At 42.0% G+C, this 27,200-nt stretch overlaps 1 protein-coding gene across 4 annotated transcripts in view; it reads right to left on the bottom strand.

The window, feature by feature from the left end:
• Positions 1–27,200, bottom strand: part of LOC139361614 (disco-interacting protein 2 homolog C-like) — a 133,697-nt gene that overhangs the window by 16,745 nt on the left and 89,752 nt on the right. For all 4 annotated transcript variants that reach the window (XM_071090217.1, XM_071090218.1, XM_071090214.1 and 1 more), the window contains exons 2-3: positions 24,068–24,193; positions 3,320–3,538 (exon numbers count right to left, since the gene is read on the bottom strand). In XM_071090217.1, coding sequence (XP_070946318.1) covers positions 3,320–3,538; positions 24,068–24,193 — 345 coding nt within the window. The remainder of the gene's footprint in view (positions 1–3,319; positions 3,539–24,067; positions 24,194–27,200) is intronic.

Here is a 27,200-nt window from a genome sequence, read left to right as displayed (position 1 = left end):
TGTGTGTTTATGGAAGGGTCCCGTTTCCTGTCAGCCACCGTCGACACAGCCCAGGGCTTTACTGGCGCTTTGGAGCCCAGGGCCTGGAAATGGAAACCCAGCACTGGAAACTTCTGGAGATTTGGGGATGTCCCTTAAGCTCTCCGTGCCTCAGTTTCTTCATCAAATGGGAACAGTAATGGCTATGACCATGTAGGGTAGTTGGGTGGATTACATGAGTTAACACATATACAGTTCATAGGATTTTCTTTACAAAAGGGGGAGACATCAAGAACTACTATTATTTGTCTTAGTACAAACAATACTAGTCATTCAAAAAACCACCTTTACACCCTAATGTGTACTAAGGACTGCCTAAGGCCAATGAGCGCATGGAGCTCTTTCTCTTACAGCACCCCGTGGAGAGAAAGTCAAGCCGTAAACGGCTAAATGGGGAAAAGCATGCTTTGCTAGTTAATGAATAAAACGTTGAGGAAGATGTGTCAAGCAGCCCACTGACGACGCCCGTCACACCTAGAATCTTGAGGACGGGCGCCACAGCGCGGATCTGGATTCTGAATCCTGCTTTGACAGAAGCTTTTCAGGATCACCCACCACCGTCCCACGCAACAGAAGCCACAGAAGCGTGATATTCTGTGCTGCTGAAAGTGGTGCTCATCCTCAAAAGCCTTTCTTCACCGCACACTGCCCGTGTCAGCACCCGCCCGGAGGCCATTTAGACGGCGAAATCAACTGAACGCACAAAAACAGCACAAAGAAAATCGAGGCACAAAAGAGGCCATGAAACGATGCTCCTTTATGATCCGAGAACCGGGTGGAGTTGGGGGTGCTGAGCCGCCTGGGCACCGCGTCAGCCCCTCCTGAGGGTGTCAGTCTGGTGTCACAAGTCGATTTGGCAACGCCACTCACTTGGAACCCGTGACTGAGAAGAGACGAATGATCGGCTCTCACTAAGGGGAGGGTCCGCCACACCGTCCGTCAGTGCCACGACTTTCCACCTGGAGGCAGGCCACCCGACTTCCTGCAGAACCAACCCTCAATCCTCAGCGGACTTGGATGGTAGGGTCTCGGAGGCCTCCTCTCAGCTCCGAGGTGTGAAAGCGCTGCAGACAGCTTCTAGATGGACAGCGGGTAAAGCAGTAGAAAAAGAAAACTAGAATGCGATTTCCTATCTTATGCCAAACTGGCTTGACTGTGAAGATATATGTGAGATGTTCCTACTTAACTGCTGGCATAAATTGGTGGAAAAAAATCCACAAAGGACTTGAGATTTCGCTTCAACAACAAGTAGAAGCGCGGCCAGCTCTGTGAGACTGGGTGACCTGGGGTCTGCAGCCCTGGGCTTTTCTCCCCTCCCATGAAAGCAGCCTCTGTGGCCTCTCCTTCCATCCCTTGGAAGGGGTGGCCAGTGTGACTATGTTGTGCCTGGACTCCTTAGAACTCTCACACGCATGCGCACACACGATCACACACGCTGAGTTCTCATTCACAGGCTTCTGATTATCTCAGAAGGTCACATGCACATCTGACTTTTTACTTCTCTTGTTTTGCCACACAAAATATTTCTCCTCTTCAAGTTTCATTATTTTGCCATGGCTTTTCCAAAAAAATCCCAAACTTATAGAAAATGTCCAGATAGTCTACGAGGATTACCTTTGTGCCCAATTAGAAATTACCGGAACGTGATCACCTGAGAGTTACATTTGGGTCACACTGAGCCCTGATGTACATGAGTTAGGAGCCCCTCACAGTTTGGATAAATTAAGTCTTTGTACTAAAACTTCCTCCAGTATTGCAAGGGTCAACCCACAAAGGGAGGCCCAAGTGCAGTGCTTCATTTGTTCAAAAATATGTGTTTTCCAGGTAAGATTCTGTGCATTTCCTTAAAATTGAATAAACTCCGAGGATACAAATGCTTCTACCAAGTGGCAGAGGTGCTGTCTGGCCTCCCCGTTCAGGTCTGGCAGAGCCTCGACCACTATCCTGGGATCCAATATACACATGGAATTTTAGTATGGAAAAATATGTAGAAGTCACACATTTCTGTTCAATGTTCAACCTACTGTAATTTCAAGTATAGGTTATTAATTCACATAAATGAGTGTACATGTTCCTGAAACTGTGTCAAACTGAAGTGTAATACTGCTTTGCATTTGAGTACTACTTTGCAAACTTTTAAAGAGTATTTCTGTTTTCTCCTTTATACCGACAACAGTTGAGAGAGAAAAATTATTTTTTTCAATTTTTTTTCCCTCACTCAAAGCCTAAAGCAGGAGAAGGGACTTCAAGATCCCAGCAGCAGTTATTGGGAAAAGTGAGACAGACCAGCTCTCCTGACAGCAAACTCCTGTTCCAGACAGAAAACAGCTGACGCTTTCAGTGTCAGTGGGCACCGAAGGGGCTGGGACCCAAGTCAATCCCAAACGCCTCTGGGTGTCAAGGAGTCAGTGATCTAGAAGTGAACATTCTGGGGTTCTGGGGTGTCTGTGGGCTATCTGATCACACATGACGTCCACCTGCTTCCCACTGAGGGTTTTGCAGAGATCAGGCTTTCCTGTGGTAGCTGATGCCGGGAGGGTCTGAGCCTGTGGCTTGTGCTCCGTTATCGGCAACATGGTACACAGTCGTCTCCGATTACTGCTTTAATAGAGACACACACCAAATCCTAGTCAACCCAAGTCCCATACTTGATGGAAAACATGTAGTCCTGAACCATTCAAAGGCAGAGCGACAGAAGGCTCATCACCGCTCCTCCACGCGCCGGCTCTACCTCTAGTAATTCTCACTTCACTCCTTTTCCACGGCATCTTCAAACGTTGTAGGGCAGTGATCCTAACTTCGTTCTTTTTCTAACACAGAGGATCTCCCTTGTCATAGAACCTACACAAAACAGTGCGCCACGCCCAAGAAATCTGAACACCTGTGGCAGACAGCAGCGTAAAGCAGCCGTGGTTAAAGCCCTCGTTTCCATAAATGACTCCCGTGGTCAGGAGGAGCATACTTTAAAACCCTGTCCTGTTGACTGGGACTGTAAAGGTTTCACAAAGGAGCATAAGTGAGAAGAAAAGATGGAAGTGCATATGGCTGCAGGATTCCCCAGTAGCAAGGCCCCTGGAATTCCAGCTGTGGGAGGGATCTGGGCATGAGAAGCAGTAAAGGAGATTCCAGAAACAATCCAACCGAAGCACCCCAGGGACCAGAGGGGCTCTGCGCTCTTTCCACCAAGGGATTCCACAGCCATGATGCAAACAGAGGAAAACCTGCACCCACAAAGGCATTTAGACAACAGGCACAGAAAGACACTGTGAAGCGTGCTCACCTATGTGGGTCTGGGCCATGACCTCCGCCAGCCTGTGGGCAGCCCTGCTGCCCCCGCTCTGCATGGAGGACGAGGAGGTGGAGGAGGTGGTGGACGTGGTGGAGCCATGGATGGCCTGACTGATCCAGTGCTCCATGGTGATGCAACCCTGGCTGGAGGTCGGGGTGCCTTGGGAGTCCCCCTGCACTGAGCCCTCGTCTTCTGAGCCAGAAGAGGTATCTGTGTAAGAAGAAAAACGATTTGCTATATATTGCAGCAGAAACATGCACCACAATCTCAGTCCCTCAAACACAGATTTACTTCACGCAAGTCTGAACAGTTGTTTAATGACTTTTTGCCGTAGACACTCTTGAGAATTTAAACCACTTTTCAGATAATGAACCGTTTATTTTAGCATAATGAATTTTGCTTCCAAAGCACCTTATACAAACATGCTATAAGATGTTTGATACTGTCATCTCAAAGATGCACTGACACATTTCCTCTACACAGCAGTTTGGGAAGAAACCAAGTGTTTTCTTGTGTCAGTCCGAAAGTGAGAGGGCAAGGGGAGGCGGAGGGCCTGTGCGGCTCTCAGTAGTCTCAGTGTGACTATGTTTACCCCTTGTTATTCCTGAGATGCCCTTCTGGGCTCTGATTTATTTCTACATTGGTGTATGTGTTAGATACTCATGCAGCTGATTTCTCCGTCTGTGTGTTAGTTACCCATACAGCTGATTTATTTGTATGTCGGTGTGTTAGATACCCATGCGGCTGATTTATTTGTATGTCAGTGTGTTAGATACCCATGCGGCTGATTTATTTGTATGTCGTTGTGTTAGATGCCCATGCGGCTGATTTATTTCTACATCGGTGTGTTAGATACCCATGCGGCTGATTTATTTCTACATCGGTGTTTTAGATGCCCATGCAGCTGATTTATTTCTACATCAGTGTGCTAGATACCCATGCAGCTGATTTATTTCTACATCAGTGTGTTCGATACCCATGCAAGTGATTTCTGCGTCAGTGTGTTCGATATCCATGAGGGTGATGGATTTCTACGTCGGTGTGTTCGATACGAATGCAGCTCTCTAAGGATCAAGACGCTGATGATGGTAACAGGAGAGACACCAGAATGTGCCTCACATGGAGCGGCCCCTCCACCTCCCTGTTTTCCTCCGGGGCACACGGCATACCCTCATGTCCCATTTTACACTCTACTCACTTTTACAGAATTCGTTTTTTATACATTCTCATTATTGATTTTTCTATCTACAAATTGGGTATCTTGGATTATGATAAAATACATCCATTTTTTCACTATAATTCAGGAGAACATTTTTCAGTTAATAACTTTTCATGCAGTACCAAGGTTTTTGGGAATAAAGTGCTGGTGTATTTGTTAAACTTCAACGTAAGAATGACACTCAGAATCCTACCTACAGGTGAGTGATGGGAGGTGCTGGCTCAGGTGAGCAGCTCCAGATCATTGGGTGAGAGGAGGAGTCACAGCAAATAAGCTTAAGACACAGGTTTGCTTCTTAAAAGACAATAATAGCAAACAATGTTCACACTTATTACCACTGTCACATGACTTATGCTGTCTGGGAATTTTTTTTAAAGTTTACTTGTTAGACAAGCAACAATATTAGGAGCCTGAAAATTCTCTATCACCTTGCTTTTTTTTCTTTTGAGACAGAGTCTTGCTCTGTTGCCCAGGGTGGGGTGCAGTGGCATGATCTCCGCTCACAGTAACCTCTCACTCCCAGGCTCAAGCGATTCTCCTGCCTCAGCCTCCCAAGTAGCTGAGATTACAGGCACGTGCCACCATGCCTGGCTCATTTTTGTATTTGTAGCAGAAACAGGGTTTCACCATGTTGGCCAGGCTGGTCTCAATCTCCTGACCTTGTGACCTCATGACCCGCCTGCCTCGGCCTCCCAAACCGCTGGGATTACAGGCGTGAGCCACTGCGCCTGGCCCACCCTGCCTTTTAAGAAAACTTACACAATTTATATAAAAGTAAAAGTAAAACTGACACAGCCTTGAGACTTTTGAGAAAGGTACACAACCAGGTGTCCATATGGAGCACAACCATCTCCCCAGAACGTCTTCTCACAACCCTTTACAATCTTTCATTCCTAACTCCCACCTACCTTTTCCAAGAAACCTGCAGAATAATGTGATATAGACACTCAACAGAATAGCAGCAAACCAAGCAAGCAGCATATGAAATGGATGATACAGCATGACCAGTGGTGACTAGAATTACACAGCATGGGGACAGGAAGTCAAGTTGATTTAACATTCAAAAGTGAATTAATGTCATACACAATATAGAATTACGGAGTAGAACCGCAAGTTAGCCTTAAGAGACATAGAAAAGTACTGACAAATTCAAGAGAATGAAACTCAACAAACCAGGAATAGAAGTCAATTTCCTCAACCTGTTAAAGTGCATTCGTGAAAAGCCACAGCTAACGTTGTATTCAATGGTAAACAATAGAATGCATTTTCCCTAAGATGGAGAACAAGACAAAGATGTCCCCTCTTGCCACTATGATTCAACATTATCTGGCAGGTTCTAGCTGGTGAAATAAATTAACAAATTTAGTAGTAAAGACATTCCGATTAGAAAGGAATAAAAGTGTCTTTATTCATAGATGACATGACTTTGGGACGTAGAAAATGGCAAGAAATACACCAAAAATGTTTACATTACTAAAACAAAGTTTGATGAGGTCACAGGACACAAGATAAAGATATACACACACTAGCAATAAACAACCTGAAAATAAAATTAAGAAAATCGTTCCATTCACAATAGCATCAAAAGCATGAAACACTCAGCTGAACTTCTAACAAAAAGGTGCAAGATGTGCACAATGACAACTATAAAATATTACTGAGAGAAATTAAAGATCCAAATAATGGAAACTAAATAAATGGAGGCAGATTCATGATCGTGAATTGGAAAACTCAGCATTATCAAGAAAATTCTTCCCAAACTGTTCCATTAATTCAAGGCACTGCCTAATAAAATCGCAGAAGGCTGTGTGTGAAATGGAAAACTTATTCTCAATTTTATCTGGAAATACAAAGGACCTACAATAGCCAAAATCATTTTGAAAAAGGAAAACAAAGTTGGAGGACTTCACTATCTGATTTCAAAACTTAACATAAAGTCATGGTTATCAAGGCAGTGGTATTAGCACAAAAATAGACACATACATCAAAGGAACAGAATTAAACTCAGAAATAAAGCCTTATATTTATGGTTACTTTATTTTTGACAAAGGTCTCAAGACAATTCAGTAAGAGAAAGGTAGTTTGTTTTTTCAACAAATGTTGCAGTGGCAACTGGGTACCCACACACCAAAAAGAAAAAGCGTGGGGAAAAAAATCCCCCAAACCCAACCAAAACAAATAAAAATCCCACTTAGATCCCTACTGCACACACAAAAATTAACTCCAAATGGATCACAGACCTAAATGAAAGAACAGTAAGACCATGAGACTTCTAAAACTTCCAATAACACAATCCATAAAAATTAGTAAAATGGACTTCATTAAAATAGAAAACTAGTAAGTTTTAAAAGATGATTATCTCCCTATAGCTAATGTAACAAATTACCTTGATCTTAGTGGCTTATAACAAGACACGAATCTATTATCCTACTGATGGAGAAGTCGGAAGTCAGAAGTGTAAAATCTAAGTGTCAGCAGAACTACATTCCTTCTGGAGGCTTCAAAGGAGAATCCATTTCTTTACCTTTCCCAACTTCTAGGGGCTACCTGTGTCCCTGACTCCTGGCCCCTCTTCATCTTTAAAGGGCATCACTCCAGTCTCCAGTTCTTTTCTCTTGTAAGAACCTTCTTGATTACAATGGGTCTACCTACTTAAACCAGGATAATGGTCCCATCTCAAGATCTTAAATTAATCGAATTAATCAGCTGCAAAATCCCTTTTGCCACTTCAGGCAACAGGTTCGTAAGTTCTGTGAAATGGGACCTGGGTATCTTGGGGGAAAGGCTTTGTTCTGTCTGCTACATAATAGTTTGTTCTTTCACTGAGAAACGTTACATCTGTAAAAGTCTCTTATTCAGATTGTATAAGGCACCTAAAACCCATAAGACGACAACCAACCCATTTAAAACGTGAGCAAAAAATCTGAACATTTTACCAATATATACAAATGGCTCTGAATAGGAATTAGCACATTAAAAGCTAATAAGCACATTAAAAATGCTTAGCATCATTCATTGTTGCAAAGTAAACACACAATGATATACCATTTCACATCAATTAGAATGGCAAAAATCAAAACATCAACAATAACTATTGGTGGTGATGAGGTGGAGAAACTGGGATGCGCATATGCTGCTGGTGGAAGTGTGAAATAGTGCAGCTATTTTGTAAACAATTTGGCAGTTTTTAAAAAGCTAAACCTAAATTTACAGTAAGAGTCAATCATGCTACTTGGCATCCACTTAAGATAAAGGAAATTATATGCATACACAAAGATAGGTACATAAATGTCGACAGCAGCTGAATACTGGAAACAATGAATAACCAACTGGTAAATGAATAAACAGAATGTGTCATATCTATCAAATAGAATATAAATAAATAATAAGGAATCAACTACCGATGCATGGTACAGCAAGGACTTCAAAACACGTAAAGGAGGCATAGAGAAGCATGTAAAACTTATGACTTTATATCATAAAATTGTAAGATCATAAAAAAACAAAAGCCATAAAATCATAGAGTAAAATATTCTATGATTTTATATTCTACAAAATTCAGAGCACACTGTTATAATTTCTAGGGTTCTTTTTCGTAGAGCTAACCTTTCATCTGATATCCTTTGCAATCAGCCAAGTACATTCTTTAGCACGTTTATACTGTAGTTCTGCTGATAACACATTCTCTCAGCTTTCATGTTTGGGAGTGTGTTGTTTCACCCGTTTATAAAGGAGATTTTCCCTGGATATGAGTTGACAGGCCTTTCTCCTTCTAGTGCTTTAAAAAATGTCTTTCCATGGTCTTCTGGGCTCCACTGTATCTTCACAGAAGTCACGCGTTGTTCAAATGCTTCTCTGGTGTGTAACGTGTCTTTTTCTTCTGAGTCCTTTCAGGATCTCCTCTTCATCTTGGGATTTCAGTACTTTGGCTATCATGAACGTGGATGTGATTCTTGTTATACTTGTTCTGCTTGGAATTCAATGAACTTCACGGGGCCGGGCACAGGTGGTTTGACACCAATCTGAGAAAATTTGGACTCCTTTTTTCAAATGTTCCTGCTCTTCTCTCTCTTTTCCTTCTTGTATTACAAGTATATTGACGTATCACAGGAGCTTGAAGTTCTGTTGGCTTTTCTTTCATTTTGTTTCTCTGGGCTTCACTTTGGTTAATTCATTTTCATCTTCCTTCTCCAACCCGTTAAGCCCATCAGCGCAATTTCATCTCAGTGTCATATTTTCCAGCTTCACAGTGATGTCTCATGTATACCCTATATATGCACAGCGTCTCCTATCATCGACATTGCCTACCAGACTGGTACATTTGTCACAACTGATACTCCTACAGCGAAACATCATTACCACTCCAACTCCATCATTCACATCAGGGTTCATTCTTGGTGTTGTACAATAGATGGGTCTGGACAAATGCATAACATGTATCCACCATTACAGTATCACAGAGATCAAAAGATACTAAAAATTCTCCTGCTCTGCCTATTCATCCCTGCCTCCCCCTGGCCCCTGGCAGCCACTGATATTCTTACAGTCTCCATAGTCTTGCCTTTTCCAGGATGTTGTAAAGCTGGAATCATACAACAACCTTTTCAGATTGCTTCTTTCACTTAGTAATATGCCCTTTAAGTTTCCTCCGTGTCTTTTTATGGATCGCTCATTTATTTTCAGCCTCAAATAATATCCCATTGTCTGGATGTACCGCAGCTCACTTATACATTCACCTACTGAGGGGCATTTTGGTTGCTTCCAAGTTTTGGCAACTATGAATAAGGCTGCTCTAAATATCTACTTGCAGGCTTTGTGTGTAGACATAAGTTTTCAACTGCTTTGAGCAAATGCCAAGGAGTCTAATTGCTTTATCATATGGTAAGAGTCTATTTAGTTTTGTAAGAAACCACCAATCTGTCTTCCTAAAGGCTGTTCTATTTTGCATTAAGACCCGCAATGAATGAGAGAGAATTCCCACAGCTCCACATCTTCACAGGCTTTGGTGTTGATAGTGTTCTGGATTCTGGCGTAGTGATATCTTACTGTTGCTTTCATCTGCATTTCTCTATGACACGTGATGTGAAGCATCATTTCATACGTCGATTTGCCATCTCTATCTTCTTAGATAAGGCATCTGTTAGTCTTTGACCCATTAATGTGATGAATTACATTAATTGGCTTTTCAATGTTAAACCGGCTTTGGATATGTGAAATTCCATGTGGTTTTAGTGCACAATTTTTGTTCGATTTAATTTGCTAATATTTTATTGAAGATTACTGCATCTATGTTCATGAGAGATGTTCTGTAGTTTTCTTGTAATATTTTGTTATTAAAATGGTATTTGATATTAAAATGATGCTGGCTCTATAGAATGAGTTAAGAAGTATTCCTCAGCTTCTATGTTCTGAAAGAGATTGTAGATAATTGGTATTTCTTCTCAGATATTTGGTAGAATTCACCAGTGAACCCTTCTGGGCCTGGCACTTCCTGTTTTGAAAGGTTATTAACCACTGATTCAATTTAACAGATACAGGCCCATACAGATCATTTCTTCCTGTTCAAATTTTGGCAAATTCTGTCTTTAAAGAAATTGGTTCATTTCATCCACGTTATCAAATTTGTGGCCATAGAGTTATTCATAATTTTTATTATCCTTTTAATGTCCATGGGATCTGTAGTTATGTCCCTTATTTCATTTCTGATATTGGAAATTTATCTGCTGTATTTCTTTTTCTTTTTAGAGGCTTACAGATTTTCTCTCAAAGAACCAGCTTTTTGTTTCATTGATTTTTCTCTACTGATATTCTGTTTTCAACGTATTGATTTCTGCTCTTTCATTATTTGTCGCCTGCTTAGAATTTAATATGATGTTCTTCTAGTTTTCGAAGGTGGAAGCTGATTGATTTTAGATCTTATTTTTTTAATGTATGCATTTAAATCTATAAATTTCCCTATAAACATTACTGTCACTGCAGCTCACAAATTTTAACAAGTTTTCATTTTCATTTACTTCAAAAATTCAAAGAAATCTTCAGGTTTCTTCCTTGAACAATGTATTATGTGTAAGTGTACTGTTTAATATCCTAATATATTTTCCAGTCGTCCATTACTGATTTCTACTTTACTGTGGTTGAGAACATACTTGTTTGATTCCTATTCTTTTAAATGTGTTAAGGTGTGTTTTATGAAGCACAACATGGTATGTCTTGGTGAATGTTCTGTATTCTGTTGTTGTTGGAGGAAATAGTCTATAAACGTCAGTTATATACAGTTGACTGAGGATGCCGATTTCAATTTTGTCCTTACTGATTTTCTGGCTACTTAATTGGTCCATTTCTGATAAAGGGGTGTTAACGTCTCCAACTATAATAGTGAGTTAATTATTTCTCCTTGAAGTTTATCAGTTTTTGCTTTGGAATTCTGATGCTTTGTTAGCAAAAGTGCATTTAAGGATTGTTACATCTTCTTGGAGAGTTGACCTCTTTATTACGTAATACTCATCTCTGGTAACTTTCCTTGATGTAAAGCCAACTCTGTCTGAAATTAGTATCACCACTTTCATTTTTCAAAATGAGTGTTGGCCGGGTACGGTGGCTCATGCCTGTAATCCCAGCATTTTAGAAGGGCAAGGCAGAATGGATCAGGAGTTCAAGACCAGCCTGGCCAACACGGTGAAATCCCATCTGTACAAAAATAGAAAAAAATAATAAATTGAGGGGGCGGAGCAAGATGGCCAAATAGGAGCAGCTCCAGTCTCCAACTCCCAGCGCGAGCGACACAGAAGACCGGTGATTTCTGCATTTTCAACTGAGGTACTGGGTTCATCTCACTGGGGAGTGCCGGATGATCGGTGCTGGTCAGCTGCTGCAGCCCGACCAGCGAGAGCTGAAGCAGGGCGAGGCATTGCCTCACCTGGGAAGCGCAAGGGGGAAGGGAGTCCCTTTTCCTAGCCAGGGGAACTGAGACACACAACACCTGGAAAATCGGGTAACTCCCACCCCAATACTGCGCTTTAAGCAAACAGGCACACCAGGAGATCATATCCCACACCTGGCCGGGAGGGTCCCACACCCACGGAGCCTCCCTCATTGCTAGCACAGCAGTCTGTGATCTACCGGCAAGGCAGCAGCGAGGCTGGGGGAGGGGCCCTCACCATTGCTGAGGCTTAAGTAGGTAAACAAAGCTGCTGGGAAGCTCGAACTGGGTGGAGCTCACAGCAGCTCAAGGAAACCTGCCTGTCTCTGTAGACTCCACCTCTGGGGACAGGGCACAGTAAACTAAACAAACGCAGCAGACACCTCTGCAGACGCAAACGACTCTGTCTGACAGCTTTGAAGAGAGCAGTGGATCTCCCAACACGGAGGTTGAGATCTGAGAAGGGACAGACTCCCTGCTCAAGTGGGTCCCTGACCCCTGAGTAGCCTAACTGGGAGACATCCCCCACTAGGGGCAGTCTGACACCCCACACCTCACAGAGAGGGGTACACCCCTGAGAGGAAGCTTCCAAAGCAAGAATCAGACAGGTACACTCACTGTTCAGAAATATTCTATCTTCTGCAGCCTCTGCTGCTGATACCCAGGCAAACAGGGTCTGGAGTGGACCTCAAGCAATCTCCAACAGACCTACAGCTGAGGGTCCTGACTGTTAGAAGGAAAACTATCAAACAGGAAGGACACCTACACCAAAACCCCATCAGTACATCACCATCATCAAAGACCAGAGGCAGATAAAACCACAAAGATGGGGAAAAAGCAGGGCAGAAAAGCTGGAAATTCAAAAAATAAGAGCGCATTTCCCCAGGCAAAGAAGCGCAGCTCATCGCCAGCAACGGATCAAAGCTGGATGGAGAATGACTTTGACGAGATGAGAGAAGAAGGCTTCAGTCCATCAAATTTCTCAGAGCTAAAGGAGGAATTACGTACCCAGCGCAAAGAAACTAAAAATCTTTAAAAAAAGTGGAAGAATTGATGGCTAGAGTAATTAATGCAGAGAAGGTCCTAAACGAAATGAAAGAGATGAAAACCATGACACGAGAAATACGTGACAAATGCACAAGCTTCAGTAACCGACTCGATCAACTGGAAGAAAGAGTATCAGCGATTGAGGATCAAATGAATGAAATGAAGCGAGAAGAGAAACCAAAAGAAAAAAGAAGAAAAAGAAATGAACAAAGCCTGCAAGAAGTATGGGATTATGTAAAAAGACCAAATCTACGTCTGATTGGGGTGCCTGAAAGTGAGGGGGAAAATGGAACCAAGTTGGAAAACACTCTTCAGGATATCATCCAGGAGAACTTCCCCAACCTAGTAGGGCAGGCCAACATTCAAATCCAGGAAATACAGAGAACGCCACAAAGATACTCCTCGAGAAGAGCAACTCCAAGACACATAATTGCCAGATTCACCAAAGTTGAAATGGAGGAAAAAATCTTAAGGGCAGACAGAGAGAAAGGTCGGGTTACCCACAAAGGGAAGCCCATCAGACTAACAGCAGATCCCTCAGCAGAAACTCTCCAAGCCAGAAGAGGGTGGGGGCCAATATTCAACATTCTTAAAGAAAAGAATTTTCAACCCAGAATTTCATATCCAGCCAAACTAAGTTTCATAAGTGAAGGAGAAATAAAATCCTTTACAGATAAGCAAATGCTTAGAGATTTTGTCACCACTAGGCCTGCCTTACAAGAGACCCTGAAGGAAGCACTCAACATGGAAAGGAACAACCGGTACCAGCCATTGCAAAAACATGCCAAAATGTAAAGACCATCGAGGCTAGGAAGAAACTGCATCAACTAACGAGCAAAATAACCAGTTAATATCATAATGGCAGGATCAAGTTCACACATAACAATCTTAACCTTAAATGTAAATGGACTAAATGCTCCAATTAAAAGACACAGACTGGCAAACTGGATAAAGAGTCAAGACCCATCAGTCTGCTGTATTCAGGAGACCCATCTCACACGCAGAGACATACATAGACTCAAAATAAAGGGATGGAGGAAGATTTACCAAGCAAATGGAGAACAAAAAAAAGCAGGGGTTGCAATACTAGTCTCTGATAAAACAGACTTTAAACCATCAAAGATCAAAAGAGACAAAGAAGGCCATTACATAATGGTAAAGGGATCAATTCAACAGGAAGAGCTAACTAGCCTAGATATATATACACCCAATACAGGAGCACCCAGATTCATAAAGCAAGTCCTTAGAGACTTACAAAGAGACTTAGACTCCCATACAATAATAATGGGAGACTTCAACACTCCACTGTCAACATTAGACAGATCAACGAGACAGAAAGTTAACGAGGATATCCAGGAATTGAACTCATCTCTGCAGCAAGCAGACCTAATAGACATCTATAGAACTCTCCACCCCAAATCAACAGAATATACATTCTTCTCAGCACCACATCGTACTTACTCCAAAATTGACCACGTAATTGGAAGTAAAGCACTCCTCAGCAAATGTACAAGAACAGAAATTATAACAAACTGTCTCTCAGACCACAGTGCAATCAAACTAGAACTCAGGACTAAGAAACTCAATCAAAACCGCTCAACTACATGGAAACTGAACAACCTGCTCCTGAATGACTACTGGGTACATAACGAAATGAAGGCAGAAATAAAAATGTTCTTTGAAACCAATAAGAACAAAGATACAACATACCAGAATCTCTGGGACACATTTAAAGTAGTGTGTAGAGGGAAATTTATAGCACTAAATGCCCACAAGAGAAAGCAGGAAAGATCTAAAATTGACACTCTAACATCGCAATTAAAAGAACTAGAGAAGCAAGAGCAAACACATTCGAAAGCTAGCAGAAGGCAAGAAATAACTAAGATCAGAGCAGAACTGAAGGAGATAGAGACACAAAAAACCCTCCAAAAAATCAATGAATCCAGGAGTTGGTTTTTTGAAAAGATCAACAAAATTGACAGACCACTAGCCAGACTAATAAAGAAGAAAAGAGAGAAGAATCAAATCGACGCAATTAAAAATGATAAAGGGGATATCACCACCGACCCCACAGAAATACAAACTACCATCAGAGAATACTATAAACACCTCTACGCAAATAAACTGGAAAATCTAGAAGAAATGGATAATTTCCTGGACACTTACACTCTTCCAAGACTAAACCAGGAAGAAGTTGAATCCCTGAATAGACCAATAGCAGGCTCTGAAATTGAGGCAACAATTAATAGCCTACCAACCAAAAAAAGTCCAGGACCAGATGGATTCACAGCTGAATTCTACCAGAGGTACAAGGAGGAGTTGGTACCATTCCTTCTGAAACTATTCCAATCAATAGAAAAAGAGGGAATCCTCCCTAACTCATTTTATGAGGCCAACATCATCCTGATACCAAAGCCTGGCAAAGACACAACAAAAAAAGAGAATTTTAGACCAATATCCCTGATGAACATCGATGCAAAAATCCTCAATAAAATACTGGGAAACCGGATTCAGCAACACATCAAAAAGCTTATCCACCATGATCAAGTGGGCTTCATCCCTGGGATGCAAGGCTGGTTCAACATTCGCAAATCAATAAACATAATCCAGCATATAAACAGAACCAAAGACAAGAACCACATGATTGTCTCAATTGATGCAGAAAAGGCTTTTGACAAAATTCAACAGCCCTTCATGCTAAAAACGCTCAATAAATTTGGTATTGATGGAACGTACCTCAAAATAATAAGAGCTATTTATGACAAACCCACAGCCAATATCATACTGAATGGGCAAAAACTGGAAAAATTCCCTTTGAAAACTGGCACAAGACAGGGATGCCCTCTCTCACCACTCCTATTCAACATAGTGTTGGAAGTTCTGGCTAGGGCAATCAGGCAAGAGAAAGAAATCAAGGGTATTCAGTTAGGAAAAGAAGAAGTCAAATTGTCACTGTTTGCAGATGACATGATTGTATATTTAGAAAACCCTATTGTCTCAGCCCAAAATCTCCTTAAGCTGATAAGCAACTTCAGCAAAGTCTCAGGATACAAAATTAATGTGCAAAAATCACAAGCATTCTTATACACCAGTAACAGACAAACAGAGAGCCAAATCAGGAATGAACTTCCATTCACAATTGCTTCAAAGAGAATCAAATACCTAGGAATCCAACTTACAAAGGATGTAAAGGACCTCTTCAAGGAGAACTACAAACCACTGCGCAGTGAAATAAAAGAGGACACAAACAAATGGAAGAACATACCATGCTCATGGATAGGAAGAATCAATAGCGTGAAAATGGCCATACTGCCCAAGGTAATTTATAGATTCAATGCCATCCCCATCAAACTACCAATGAGTTTCTTCACAGAATTGGAAAAAACTGCTTTAAAGTTCATATGGAACCAAAAAAGAGCCCGCATCTCCAAGACAATCCTAAGTCAAAAGAACAAAGCTGGAGGCATCACGCTACCTGACTTCAAACTCTACTACAAGGCTACAGTAACCAAAACAGCATGGTACTGGTACCAAAACAGAGATATAGACCAATGGAACAGAACAGAGTCCTCAGAAATAATACCACACATCTACAGCCATCTGATCTTTGACAAACCTGAGAGAAACAAGAAATGGGGAAAGGATTCCCTATTTAATAAATGGTGCTGGGAAAATTGGCTAGCCATAAGTAGAAAGCTGAAACTGGATCCTTTCCTTACTCCTTATACGAAAATTAATTCAAGATGGATTAGAGACTTAAATGTTAGACCTAATACCATAAAAATCCTAGAGGAAAACCTAGGTAGTACCATTCAGGACATAGGCATGGGCAAAGACTTCATGTCTAAAACACCAAAAGCAATGGCAGCAAAAGCCAAAATTGACAAATGGGATCTCATTAAACTAAAGAGCTTCTGCACAGCAAAAGAAACTACCATCAGAGTCAACAGGCAACCTACAGAATGGGAGAAAATTTTTGCAATCTACTCATCTGACAAAGGGCTAATATCCAGAACCTTCAAAGAACTCAAACAAATTTACAAGAAAAAAACAAACAACCCCATCAAAAAGTGGGCAAAGGATATGAACAGACATTTCTCAAAAGTAGACATTCATACAGCCAACAGACACATGAAAAAATGCTCGTCATCACTGGCCATCAGAGAAATGCAAATCAAAACCACAATGAGATACCATCTCACACCAGTTAGAACGGCAGTCATTAAAAAGTCAGGAAACAACAGGTGCTGGAGAGGATGTGGAGAAATAGGAACACTTTTACACTGTTGGTGGGATTGTAAACTAGTTCAACCATTATGGAAAACAGTATGGCGATTCCTCAAGGATCTAGAACTAGATGTACCATATGACCCAGCCATCCCATTACTGGGTATATACCCAAAGGATTATAAATTATGCTGCTATAAAGACACATGCACACGTATGTTTATTGCAGCACTATTCACAATAGCAAAGACTTGGAATCAACCCAAATGTCCATCAGTGACAGATTGGATTAAGAAAATGTGGCACATATACACCATGGAATACTATGCAGCCATCAAAAAGGATGAGTTTGAGTCCTTTGTAGGGACTTGGATGCAGCTGGAATCCATCATTCTTAGCAAACTATCACAAGAACAGAAAACCAAACACCGCATGTTCTCACTCATAGGTGGGAACTGAACAATGAGATCACTTGGACTCAGGAAGGGGAACATCACACACCGGGGCCTATCATGGGGAGGGGGGAGGGGGGAGGGGGGAGGGATTGCATTGGGAGTTATACCTGATGTAAATGACGAGTTGATGGGTGCAGCACAGCAACATGGCACAAGTATACATATGTAACAAACCTGCACGTTATGCACATGTACCCTACAACTTAAAGTATAATAATAATAAATAAATTTAAATAATAATAATAATAATAATAATAAATTACCCGGGCATGACGACAAATGCCTGTAACCCCAGCTACTCGGGAGGCTGAGGGAGAATCACTTGAACCTGGAAGGCAGAGGTTGCAGTGAGATGAGATCAGGCCATTGCACACCAAAAAATTAGTGTTAACATTTATATCTTTTTCCATCCCTTTACTGTTGATCTATATGTATGTCTTTATATCTAAAGTGGATTTCTTATAGATAATATATAGTTCGGTGCATTTGGACTGACATTGAAAGTAATAATATACAGTTGAATTAACATCTACCGTATTTGTTACTATTTTCTATTTGTTGCCCTTGTTCTTTGTTTTTGTCTTTCACTTTTTTTTTCCCTTGTGGTCTTAATTGAGCATATTCTATGATTTATTTTCTTTCCTTTCTTAGCATATCAGTTACTCTTTTTTTTTTTTTTTTAAAAGTGGCTGCCTTGGAATTTGCAATATAAATTTACAAGTAACCCAAGTCCACTTTCAAACGACACTACACTGGTTTCTTGATAATGCAAGCACACTATAATAACAAAATAATCCTAATTCCTAATTGCTCTCTCCCATCCCTTGGGTATCACTGCTCTCATTCATTTCACTTATATTTAAGTGTGTGTATATGACATATACATAAGCATATAATACAGTATATTTACTGTCGCTATATGAATGAACTGTTAAGTTAGATCTATTAAGAAAAATGAAAGATTTCCTTCTACCTTCACTAGTTCTTTTTTAATGGTTTTTGTTTTTCTATTTATTTTTTTAAACAGACAAGGTCTTTCTCTGTTGCCCAGGCTGGACTGGAGCAGCATCATTATAGCTCACCGCAGCCTTGAACGGGATCCTGGGCTCAAGAAGTGACCCGTCTCAGCCTCTCAAAGTAGCTGGCACTATAGGTGTTGGCCACCACGTTTGGCTTTTTTAATGAGACAGAGTCTCACTACATTGCCCAGGCCGGTCTCAACTAAGCGGCCTCCAGCTGTACTCCCATCTTTGCCTCCCAGAGTGTTAGGATGACAGCTGTGAGCCCTGTAAACAGACTGTGCTCTTCCTTTCTTTGTGCACATCTGAGTTACTGACCTCTACTATTTTCTCTAAAGAACTTTGAACATTTTTTGCAGGGCAGGTCTACCGGTGACAAATTTTTCAATTTTTGTCCGAGAAGGTCTTTTATTTCTTCACTTTTGAAAGATAATTTCAGAGAGTATAGACTTCTAGGTTAATGGAATTTTTTTCCTCTCAAAAGTTTAAATACTTCACTCCACTTCTTGCTTTCATGGTTTTTGAGGGGAAGTTGAAAATAATTCTTGTCTTTGATCCACCATAGGGAAGGAGATTACTCTGGTTTCTTTGCTTTTTAATCTTTGATTCGCCATAGTTTGAATATTTTATGCCCAAATAGAGTTTATTTTTGTTTTGTTTTTGTCGTCGTCGTTTTTACATTTATCCTTCTTGGTGTTTCTTGAGCTTCCTGGATCTATGGTTTGGTGTCTGGCATTAATCTGAGGAAATTCAGCTATGACCGTTACAAATATTTCTTCTGTTCCTCTTTCTTCCCCCTTGTATTACCGTTATGCATATTTTATGCCTCTGTGGAAGGCCCATCGTGCTTGGATACCATGTTCTTTTTTGCTTTTCAGTTCTGGAGATTGGAGTTGGGTATTTCCCTTTCCCCCAGGTCAGAAGGCTCTGATAAAATCCCACCAGGTTAGTCTCTAGCTAACTAGCTTCTCTGGAAGGTAGACCTAGTGAAGAGTGCACCTACATATTGAAAAATGATTCCTATTCTCTTTCCCCTGTAGTAAGTATGAGGGGATTTTTCTGTGATGTTTACTTCGAGAACCTGGTTGAGCTTCTGATGATACAACTCACAAAAGCATGAGACCCATATGCACAGGCCTCCTGGAGGTTTTAACTCTCAGACGTGGCCACACCTCACTGCAGCAATTTGTCAATTCCAGTTCAGGTTTTCCAATCCCAGTGTGGGTTCCTTGGAGCATTGTGCTCCAGTGTATGGTGATTCTCTGCTTTACCGCTACGGACAGTGGCTTGCCTGTGACCTCAGGTCTCTTGCAGGTTTAAGAAGAGCTGCTGATTTTTCAGTTTGCTCAGCTTTTTACCTGTGAGGAGGGAGTGACAATTCTCAAGATTATCGTGTATGGAACCTGAAATTCCCCAACTCCATTATAGTGAAAAGTGTCTTCCCTTCCTCTGGCTCAAGAATTAAAATATTTTCATTCTTTGACACATTGTAATTTGATTCCCTAAATATTTATAATTGTAGATTTAAAAACTCGGTCTTCTGCTGTATCAGACATCTAGACGGGCACTTTCCAACAGAATTATGAGAGTCCTGTTATAGAACTTGAAACCTTCCTTGTAGCCTCATATAAATATATAACCAGGTACAATTAATTTTACTAGTATATTTTTAACTCAAAATGCTCATACCATACTTGCAATAAGAAATACAAATAGGCCAGATGCGGTGGCTCAAGTCTGTAATCCCAGCACTTTGGGAGGCCGAGGCGGGTGGATCACGAGATCAGGAGATCGAGACCATCCTGGCTAACACGGTGAAACCCCGTCTCTACTAAAAGTACAAAAAGTTAGCCAGGAGTGGCAGCGGGCAGCAACTTGGGAGGCCGAGGCAGGAGAATGGCATGAACCCGGGAGGCGGAGATTGCAGTGAGCCGAGATCACGCCACTGCACTCTAGCCTGGGCAACAGAGCTAGACTCCGTCTCAAAAAAAAAAAACAAAAACAAAAACAAAAACAAAAACAAAAAAACAAATACAATATTTTCTGTTTTTTATATTAACTGGCATGTCTTTCATGCAGCAAATCCAGTTCAGACCGGGCGCACTTCATGCGCTCAGCCGCCGCGTGTGGTGAGTGACAGAGACCATCCTGCATGTGTGTGCACTTTTTACTGCCTTTTTCTTGACCACAGATTCTACCTCCTGTTTCTCTGTGTATGCAGTGATTATTTGCTGAATATTACACATTGTGGGTAACTTGTTGAGCACACTCAGGATCCCTAACCTTCCTCTAAAGCTTTCCAGCTCTTGTTTTAGCAGTTAGCACAGGCACGGCTGGGTCATCATGACATGGGCAGGCTTGGTTGGATTCGCTGTTGGTGTGAATCTGTGGAGAGCTCCCATCCTGCACCCACTCCGATCTCCCCCTCCTGGATGTGGTAAGATGGCCATGCTCCGCCCACACCTGAGCTCTCTCTGATCTCCCCCTCCCGGCCATGGTAGGGTGATATGCTCTGCCCACACCCGATCTCTCTCTGATCTCCCCCTCCTGGACGTGTTAGGGTGGCCATACTCCGCTCACACCTGAGCTCTCTCCGAGCTCCGCCTTCTGGACGTGGTAGGATGGCCATGCTCTGCCCACACCTGAACTCTCAGCACCATGGTCTGCAGGTGTTTTCCAGAGGGGAAGTGTACTGTGGGTGCATCTTATTCATTCTCCTGCCCTCGCCCTCAGGTTCTGGCTGGTACAGCTGTGGTCACAGACTAAAAACAGCCACCTCATTCGTTTTGTGCAGTTTTACAGTTGTTTATGGCAGATGTGTGATTTGGGTCCCTGTTCTCTCATCATGGCTAGAAGTAGTTTTGGCAAATTATTCTTTTATCTTTACATTTGGAAACTAAAGTTTCACCCATAGAATATTAGCGTTGCGACAATCCTAATGAGAGTTTCTCCAGAAACTAGGATCCAGGTCAGCAGCCAGTCATTTCATGAAGATAAACTTCAAGAACATTCTCTGAAGGGCAATGAAACTGAGTAAGATCTAACCACTGTTACCAACAACCAAGAAAAATAGGTAAGAAACTGCAGCTAAGATTTGGATCAATAAGTACGGTAATAAACATGCAAACTGTCGCTAAGCACAAAATAGGCTGGGAGTAAAAAAATTTTATGATATTGACATTTACGATTTTACAAAACTGCCCCATATGATATATCAAGAGAACTCCTGATGAAAATTTACAAAGGATGCTTTATGGCTTATATAAAACTGTTGGTCAAATCCAAATATTTCACAAAAATAACATTTCAAATAATATTCTTTTATATTTTGCAGACATCTGTACAAGGAGGTTATTCATCACACATGACCGAGTAACATTTCTCAGCGGTTGGATTCAATAAGTGAAATAAGCAAATAACCGCACTGTTTCTTCCATTTCAAAGTCATTTCTCTTATAGAAAGTGGTCAAGAAAAATGTCCGTTGCCTTACATACTGGTTAGTGCCAAAAAGTTGGTTTAAAATATTTCAAGTGGGTTATCCTTTTACGTCCATGTTGTTAGTTACACAAAGAACACATACAAATACAATTATTTTACCATAAGTTTTGGCAAATTATAACCATTAACTAAACAAACAGGATTGAGCATGTTATTTTTTGAGATAGGGTCTTTTGCTCTGTTGTCCAGGCTTGAGTGCAGTGGCACGATCATGGCTCACTGCAGCCTGATCCTCCCACTCCAGCCTCCCGAGCAGCTGGGACCACAGGCACACAACACCATTCCTGGCTGATTTCTGTATTTTTTGTAGGAATGGGCTTTGGAATGTTGCCCAGGCTAGTCTCAAATGCTGGGAACTCAAGCAATCTGCCTGCCTTGGCTTCCCAAACTGCTGAGGTTAGAGGCATGAGCCACCATGCCTGGCCTAATCATTTTTAAAGAGTCTGCATTTATTATCGTTATTTTTTTCTAATTGAGATGGGGGTCTTGCTCTGTTGGCCCGGCTGGAGTGCAGTGGTGCCATCTCAGCTGACAGCAAGCTCTGCCTCCCGGGCTCAAGTCATTCTCCCACCTCAACCTCCCAAGTAGCTGGGACTAGAGGTGCACACCACCAGGCTCAGCTAATTTTTTGTACTTTTGGTGAAGACAAGATGTACAAAAGGCATTTCTGTACATTTTACCATGTTGTCCAGGCTGGCCTTGAACCCTTGGGCTCAAGCCATACACCTGCCCTGGGTTCCCAAATTACTGCAGTTATAGGCATGAGCTATCGTGCCCAGCCCTTAATTATGTGATGTGGCTTAATATTAAAATAAGGAAAGGGAGGAGCCCCAGGAAGCACGTTGGCAGAAAGGGCTCCCTTGCCAACAACTTGCTAGCACGGCATTCACTCCCTTGCCTGCTGGCACTGCGTTCTTTAGAAGAAGAACACGTTATGTGTCAATGAAAAAGAGAAACAACATAGGAACACCCTGTCTCTACAAACACTTAAAAATTAGCTGGGTGTGGTGGCGAGCACCTGTGATCCCAGCTGCTTGAGGTTGAAGTGGGAGGACCGCGTGAGCCCAGGTGGTCACAGCTGCAGTGAGCCAAGAGCTGCCATCATGATGCTGAATTCCAACCTTGGTGACAGAGCAAGACCTTGTCTCAAAACAAAAAGCAACGAAAACCCAAAATGATGCACTCTTTAAGTTCTGTCCTTTAAATTCCAGTACCTTCACGTAAAGGTGAAACTCAGGAGCTGCCTGCAGTAATGTGGACATACGCTTGACCTCAGCTCTGATCTGAAGCACGTCCTTCTGTCTCACTGCTTGCCAAGACTAAGCTAAACTTCAGAAGTAAAAATACTCCCCAAAATGTTGTACATTTTCAACTATTCGTATTGTACCTTAAGTTTCTTTGGTATTGGAGCAAAAATACTGTGTCATTTCAAGTGATATGTAGCTTCAACGTGGGATGTAAGGTTATTCAGGTCCTTTGAGAAGACAAGCTTGCAACAACGACATGAATAATGTTGGAATCAAAATCACAGAAACTAAACACCAAATAGCGTAGGTTCAATCTGTGTCTCTAGCAAGTATCTGGATAACTAAACTTTCTGCTTTACTTGGGCGTGAAGATCATGAAATGTAGTTTATAATTATTTGGGCAGAGAAAATAGAGAATTGGGGTAGTTATGTAAAATTCAAGATTAAAGAAAAGCAGTATTATATAGCAGAAATATAAATTGGCTATTACCTTCAGTAATTTAGATCAGGGGTTGGCAGGTCTGTGCACCAAATCTGGTCTGTTGTTCTTGTAAATAAAGTTTTATTGGTACACAGTCATACGCATTTGCTATCACCCATGGCTGAGGGCAGAGTTCAGTGGTTGTGAGAGACCTTATGGCCTGCAGGAACTAAAATACTAGCTAGCACCTTGCAGGCAAAGTTTATGAGCTGATTCGGGTAGCAGCCTAAACTGTCCAATTCGCTTGTTCTAAAACAATCCAACAATATAGCACACTTATCTGAAGATTTGAGAATATGCATGCCACAGCCTAATCAGAAGAAAAGTCCAATTCCACTCAGAGTGTTACAAACTCTTCCCTTTTCACTACAAAGAATTAAATGAACAAAACTGTGTGAGATTTTACTGGTATGTATCATATGTATGAATCTTGATGAAAAGTTAAAAATGTGTATTTATACAGATACATAGTGTTACTTTTCATACACTGTTTTCGGACTTCTGGTTCACAAAATCTGCATTTCTGCACCATGATTTTGAAGGCAAAAACCCAACTGCTGGGCTAGCGGTCAATTCTGAGGTGCCCAGCATGTTCAAGAGGCAGCGTCGGGGAGCGTGTCCCTTACCTGGAGGGGTGTAGGCGTCCATGGAGGTCTGCACGACCAGGGACCTGCGTTTGGAAGGCACAGGCACTGCCATCTTCCGCTCTTTGTGTCTGGCCAGAGCCGCCTGGACAGCTTCCGTGTGGACGTCTGAAATGGAGAGAGCTCAGTCACTCAGTGCTCAAATGAGGTCCCAGAGGCCAAGCTGCACCTTCCTCTCTGTCCCCGCAGCACGGTTCATCCACCTTCTGAAACTCACCAACAGATGGGTGGGTGAGGAAAGAAAATCAGTGTTTACAGTTCCAATAAGGCATTAAAATTTATTCACAGACTTCTAATTATTCATTTTATTACTGTAGAATCCATATCTGTAAGCAAACACTGGCTATAAACTGCACTGAGATTTTTCTTTTTAAGGTGAATGCACCTTAATCTTTGGAGATTCTTTGTAGGTCACACGTTTGAGCCTCCAAATCCTTTCCCTGTACCGCTGAGAGGCGTGTGCACGCCTCGCACCCCAACTCACACAGCCACGGTCGCAGCTCAGCTCAACACCAGCCATGGGCCAGGACTGTGTTGGCTATGAATATGGTTTGGCTGTGTCTCCACCCAAATCTCAACTTGAATTCTACATCCCAGAATCCCCATGTGTTGTGGGAGGGACTTAGGGACACGTAACTGAATCATTGGGGCGCGTCTTTCCTGTTCTATTCTGGTGATAGTGAATAAGTCTCATGAGATCTGATGGCTTATCGGGGTTTCCGCTTTTGCTTCTACCTCGTTTTCTCTTGCTGCTGACATGTAAGAAGTGCCTTTCGCCTCCCACCATGATTCTGAGGCCTCCCCAGACATGCGGAACTGCAAGGCCAACTAAATCTTTTTCTTCCCAGTTTCGGGTGTGTCTTTATCAGCAGCATGGAAATGGACTAAAACAACCATTAAGACATTTTGTGGCTATTAAACCATTACATTAATTCCACACATTCACTGAATGCCTTCTCTGTAAGTCCCTATGGGCTGGGGTCGCAGTGGTGATAAGGCAGACAGTCTCATGGCATCTCACGCAGGCCACTTCTTAAGGGATGAGACAAGTGATAGATGGGCTAGAGAATTAAAGCAGAGACAGATGCAGCAGCAACTCCAAACTGTGAAGCCAGGGAAGAACCCTCTTAACACAGAATCAGAACAACAGGAATGAAATACACCGGCTGTCAAGACGAGAATCTTCGACACACAGGCAAAAACCTGCTCAAAGGCCCTAAACTGTCAGTGAGAACGGTGTTAGCAGAATAAAACTACCACCACCAAAAATGGCCAGCGTGAGTGAAGACGGGTTGGGGCAGTTTTCTCTGAAGCTGCGAGAATGATCCCACTGAAAGGGAATCGTATGTGGATTTCTGGCTTAAACCCCCCAAGCTGCCACCTGAGACAGGACCCAGACCCTCAGCATCACGCCCACAAGCAGCTCATCACACTGCTTGGTCTTGGTCAGCCTTTGTGCACACTTCTCTCCCTAACTAGATCAAGAGCCTGGTCATCTGGCCACTATTTCTAATTCCCAGGTCAAAAACCACTATGTGACTGACTTGGCTCATGGCCGAAAACTGAAGGGATCAATGAGGTGACAGTCCACTCACTTCCACAAATCGCTTTTTGTTTTGCATATTCTCCGTTTTAAACTTTTTGGAAGTAATTTCAAACACACAGAACATCTGCAACACCAGCTTAGCGAATTCCCACATAACTTACCAGGCTCAACTTAGGCCCAACTGCTCCTATCTTACATCACTACTTTCCCCCCTCCCCCATGAATTTTCTAAGTCAAATGAAAATAAATTTCAGATACTATGTCCTTCCATACCGAAATGTTTCAATGTATTTCCTAAACACAAGGATATGCTCTCACATTCATTTTCCTCAAGATCCGGAAATTTAACTGTCATATACAAAGTTCGCTTTCAAATGGTGTCAACTGTCTCCATAATTTTCTTACTTTGTCTTCCTCTTTTACGATCCAATCCAGGATCATGAATTGATTTGCCATGTGATTTTTACCCGTCCAGAATCCAAGTTTCTCAGGTTTTGTGTTTCCTGAAATTGGAAATGTTAAAGAATACAGGTCAGTTATTTTGCAGCTTGTCCTTTATTTTGGTATCTTCCGGACTAGACTCAAGAGTATGCATTTTAGCAGGGACACCACAGAAGTCTGTCCTATGTGACAATGTTAACATCGGCAACTCAGTGAAGGTGGTGCCTAAGTGCCTCCAAAGCAAAGATGCTGCTTTTCGCATTGAAATTAAGATTTGGGAGGAGACACCCTGACACTATGCGCATATTCTGTTTTCCATGAATTCTTCACTACTAGTTTTAGCATCCACTGATTTCTTGTCATTCCTTCTAAATCATTAGATCTTCCATATTCAGTGAAACATAATTTTGTCTTTCAACATTCATTTACATATATCCATATGTACTCACGGAGTCTGGCTTGGTGGGTTATGATTCATAGTTACAATGGTTTGTTCTGTTGCTCAACTGGTCCCAGATTTGACACCGGAATCCTCAGCCCTTAGACCAGGGCTCCTTCTTGTGAAGAACGGTGTTTGGAAGCTAAGAGTGGGCACCGGGTGCTGCTGGGCATTGCCGGCAAGTAGAACACACACACACATGTACACGCACGTACACGCATGTGCACCCACACCCATCCACAGGCACTTCTATCCCTGTCTACATCTGTCGGGAGCCACCAGCTTATACTTGTACCTCCTGCAACACTCAACATATTCACTGATTTATTAAGCTTATTTGCTTAAGCCTGGAGATAAAGAAATGCTTTCAGAATTGCTATCTAATACCACTGTGGAAAATCTATCCAGTTCAGTGCTCATTTGTAATTATTTTTTCATTGTTTTTTTGGAAGGTAGGGAGTACAAAGTATACACAGTGAAATGTTCAGATCTTGCGTACACTTGGCGCATTTCGATAAATGGAAATCTATTACCCTACTCAAATCTTTTGCATCAAAGTTTCCACAAGTCCCCTCCCAGTCAATCCCAGCCCTCAAGAGACAGCCACTGTTCATTCTCGAGGAGTGTTCTTGGCGCTCTTCCGTCACCCGAGACTCGCATAGATTCTCCATTGTCACATGGACTCCACG

The sequence above is a fragment of the Macaca nemestrina genome, unplaced genomic scaffold (assembly GCF_043159975.1).
Source record: "Macaca nemestrina isolate mMacNem1 unplaced genomic scaffold, mMacNem.hap1 Scaffold_69, whole genome shotgun sequence".
Lineage (NCBI taxonomy): Eukaryota > Metazoa > Chordata > Mammalia > Primates > Cercopithecidae > Macaca > Macaca nemestrina.
Note: the sequence above shows the minus strand (reverse complement) of the source record. Positions and strands in the feature narration are given on the sequence as shown.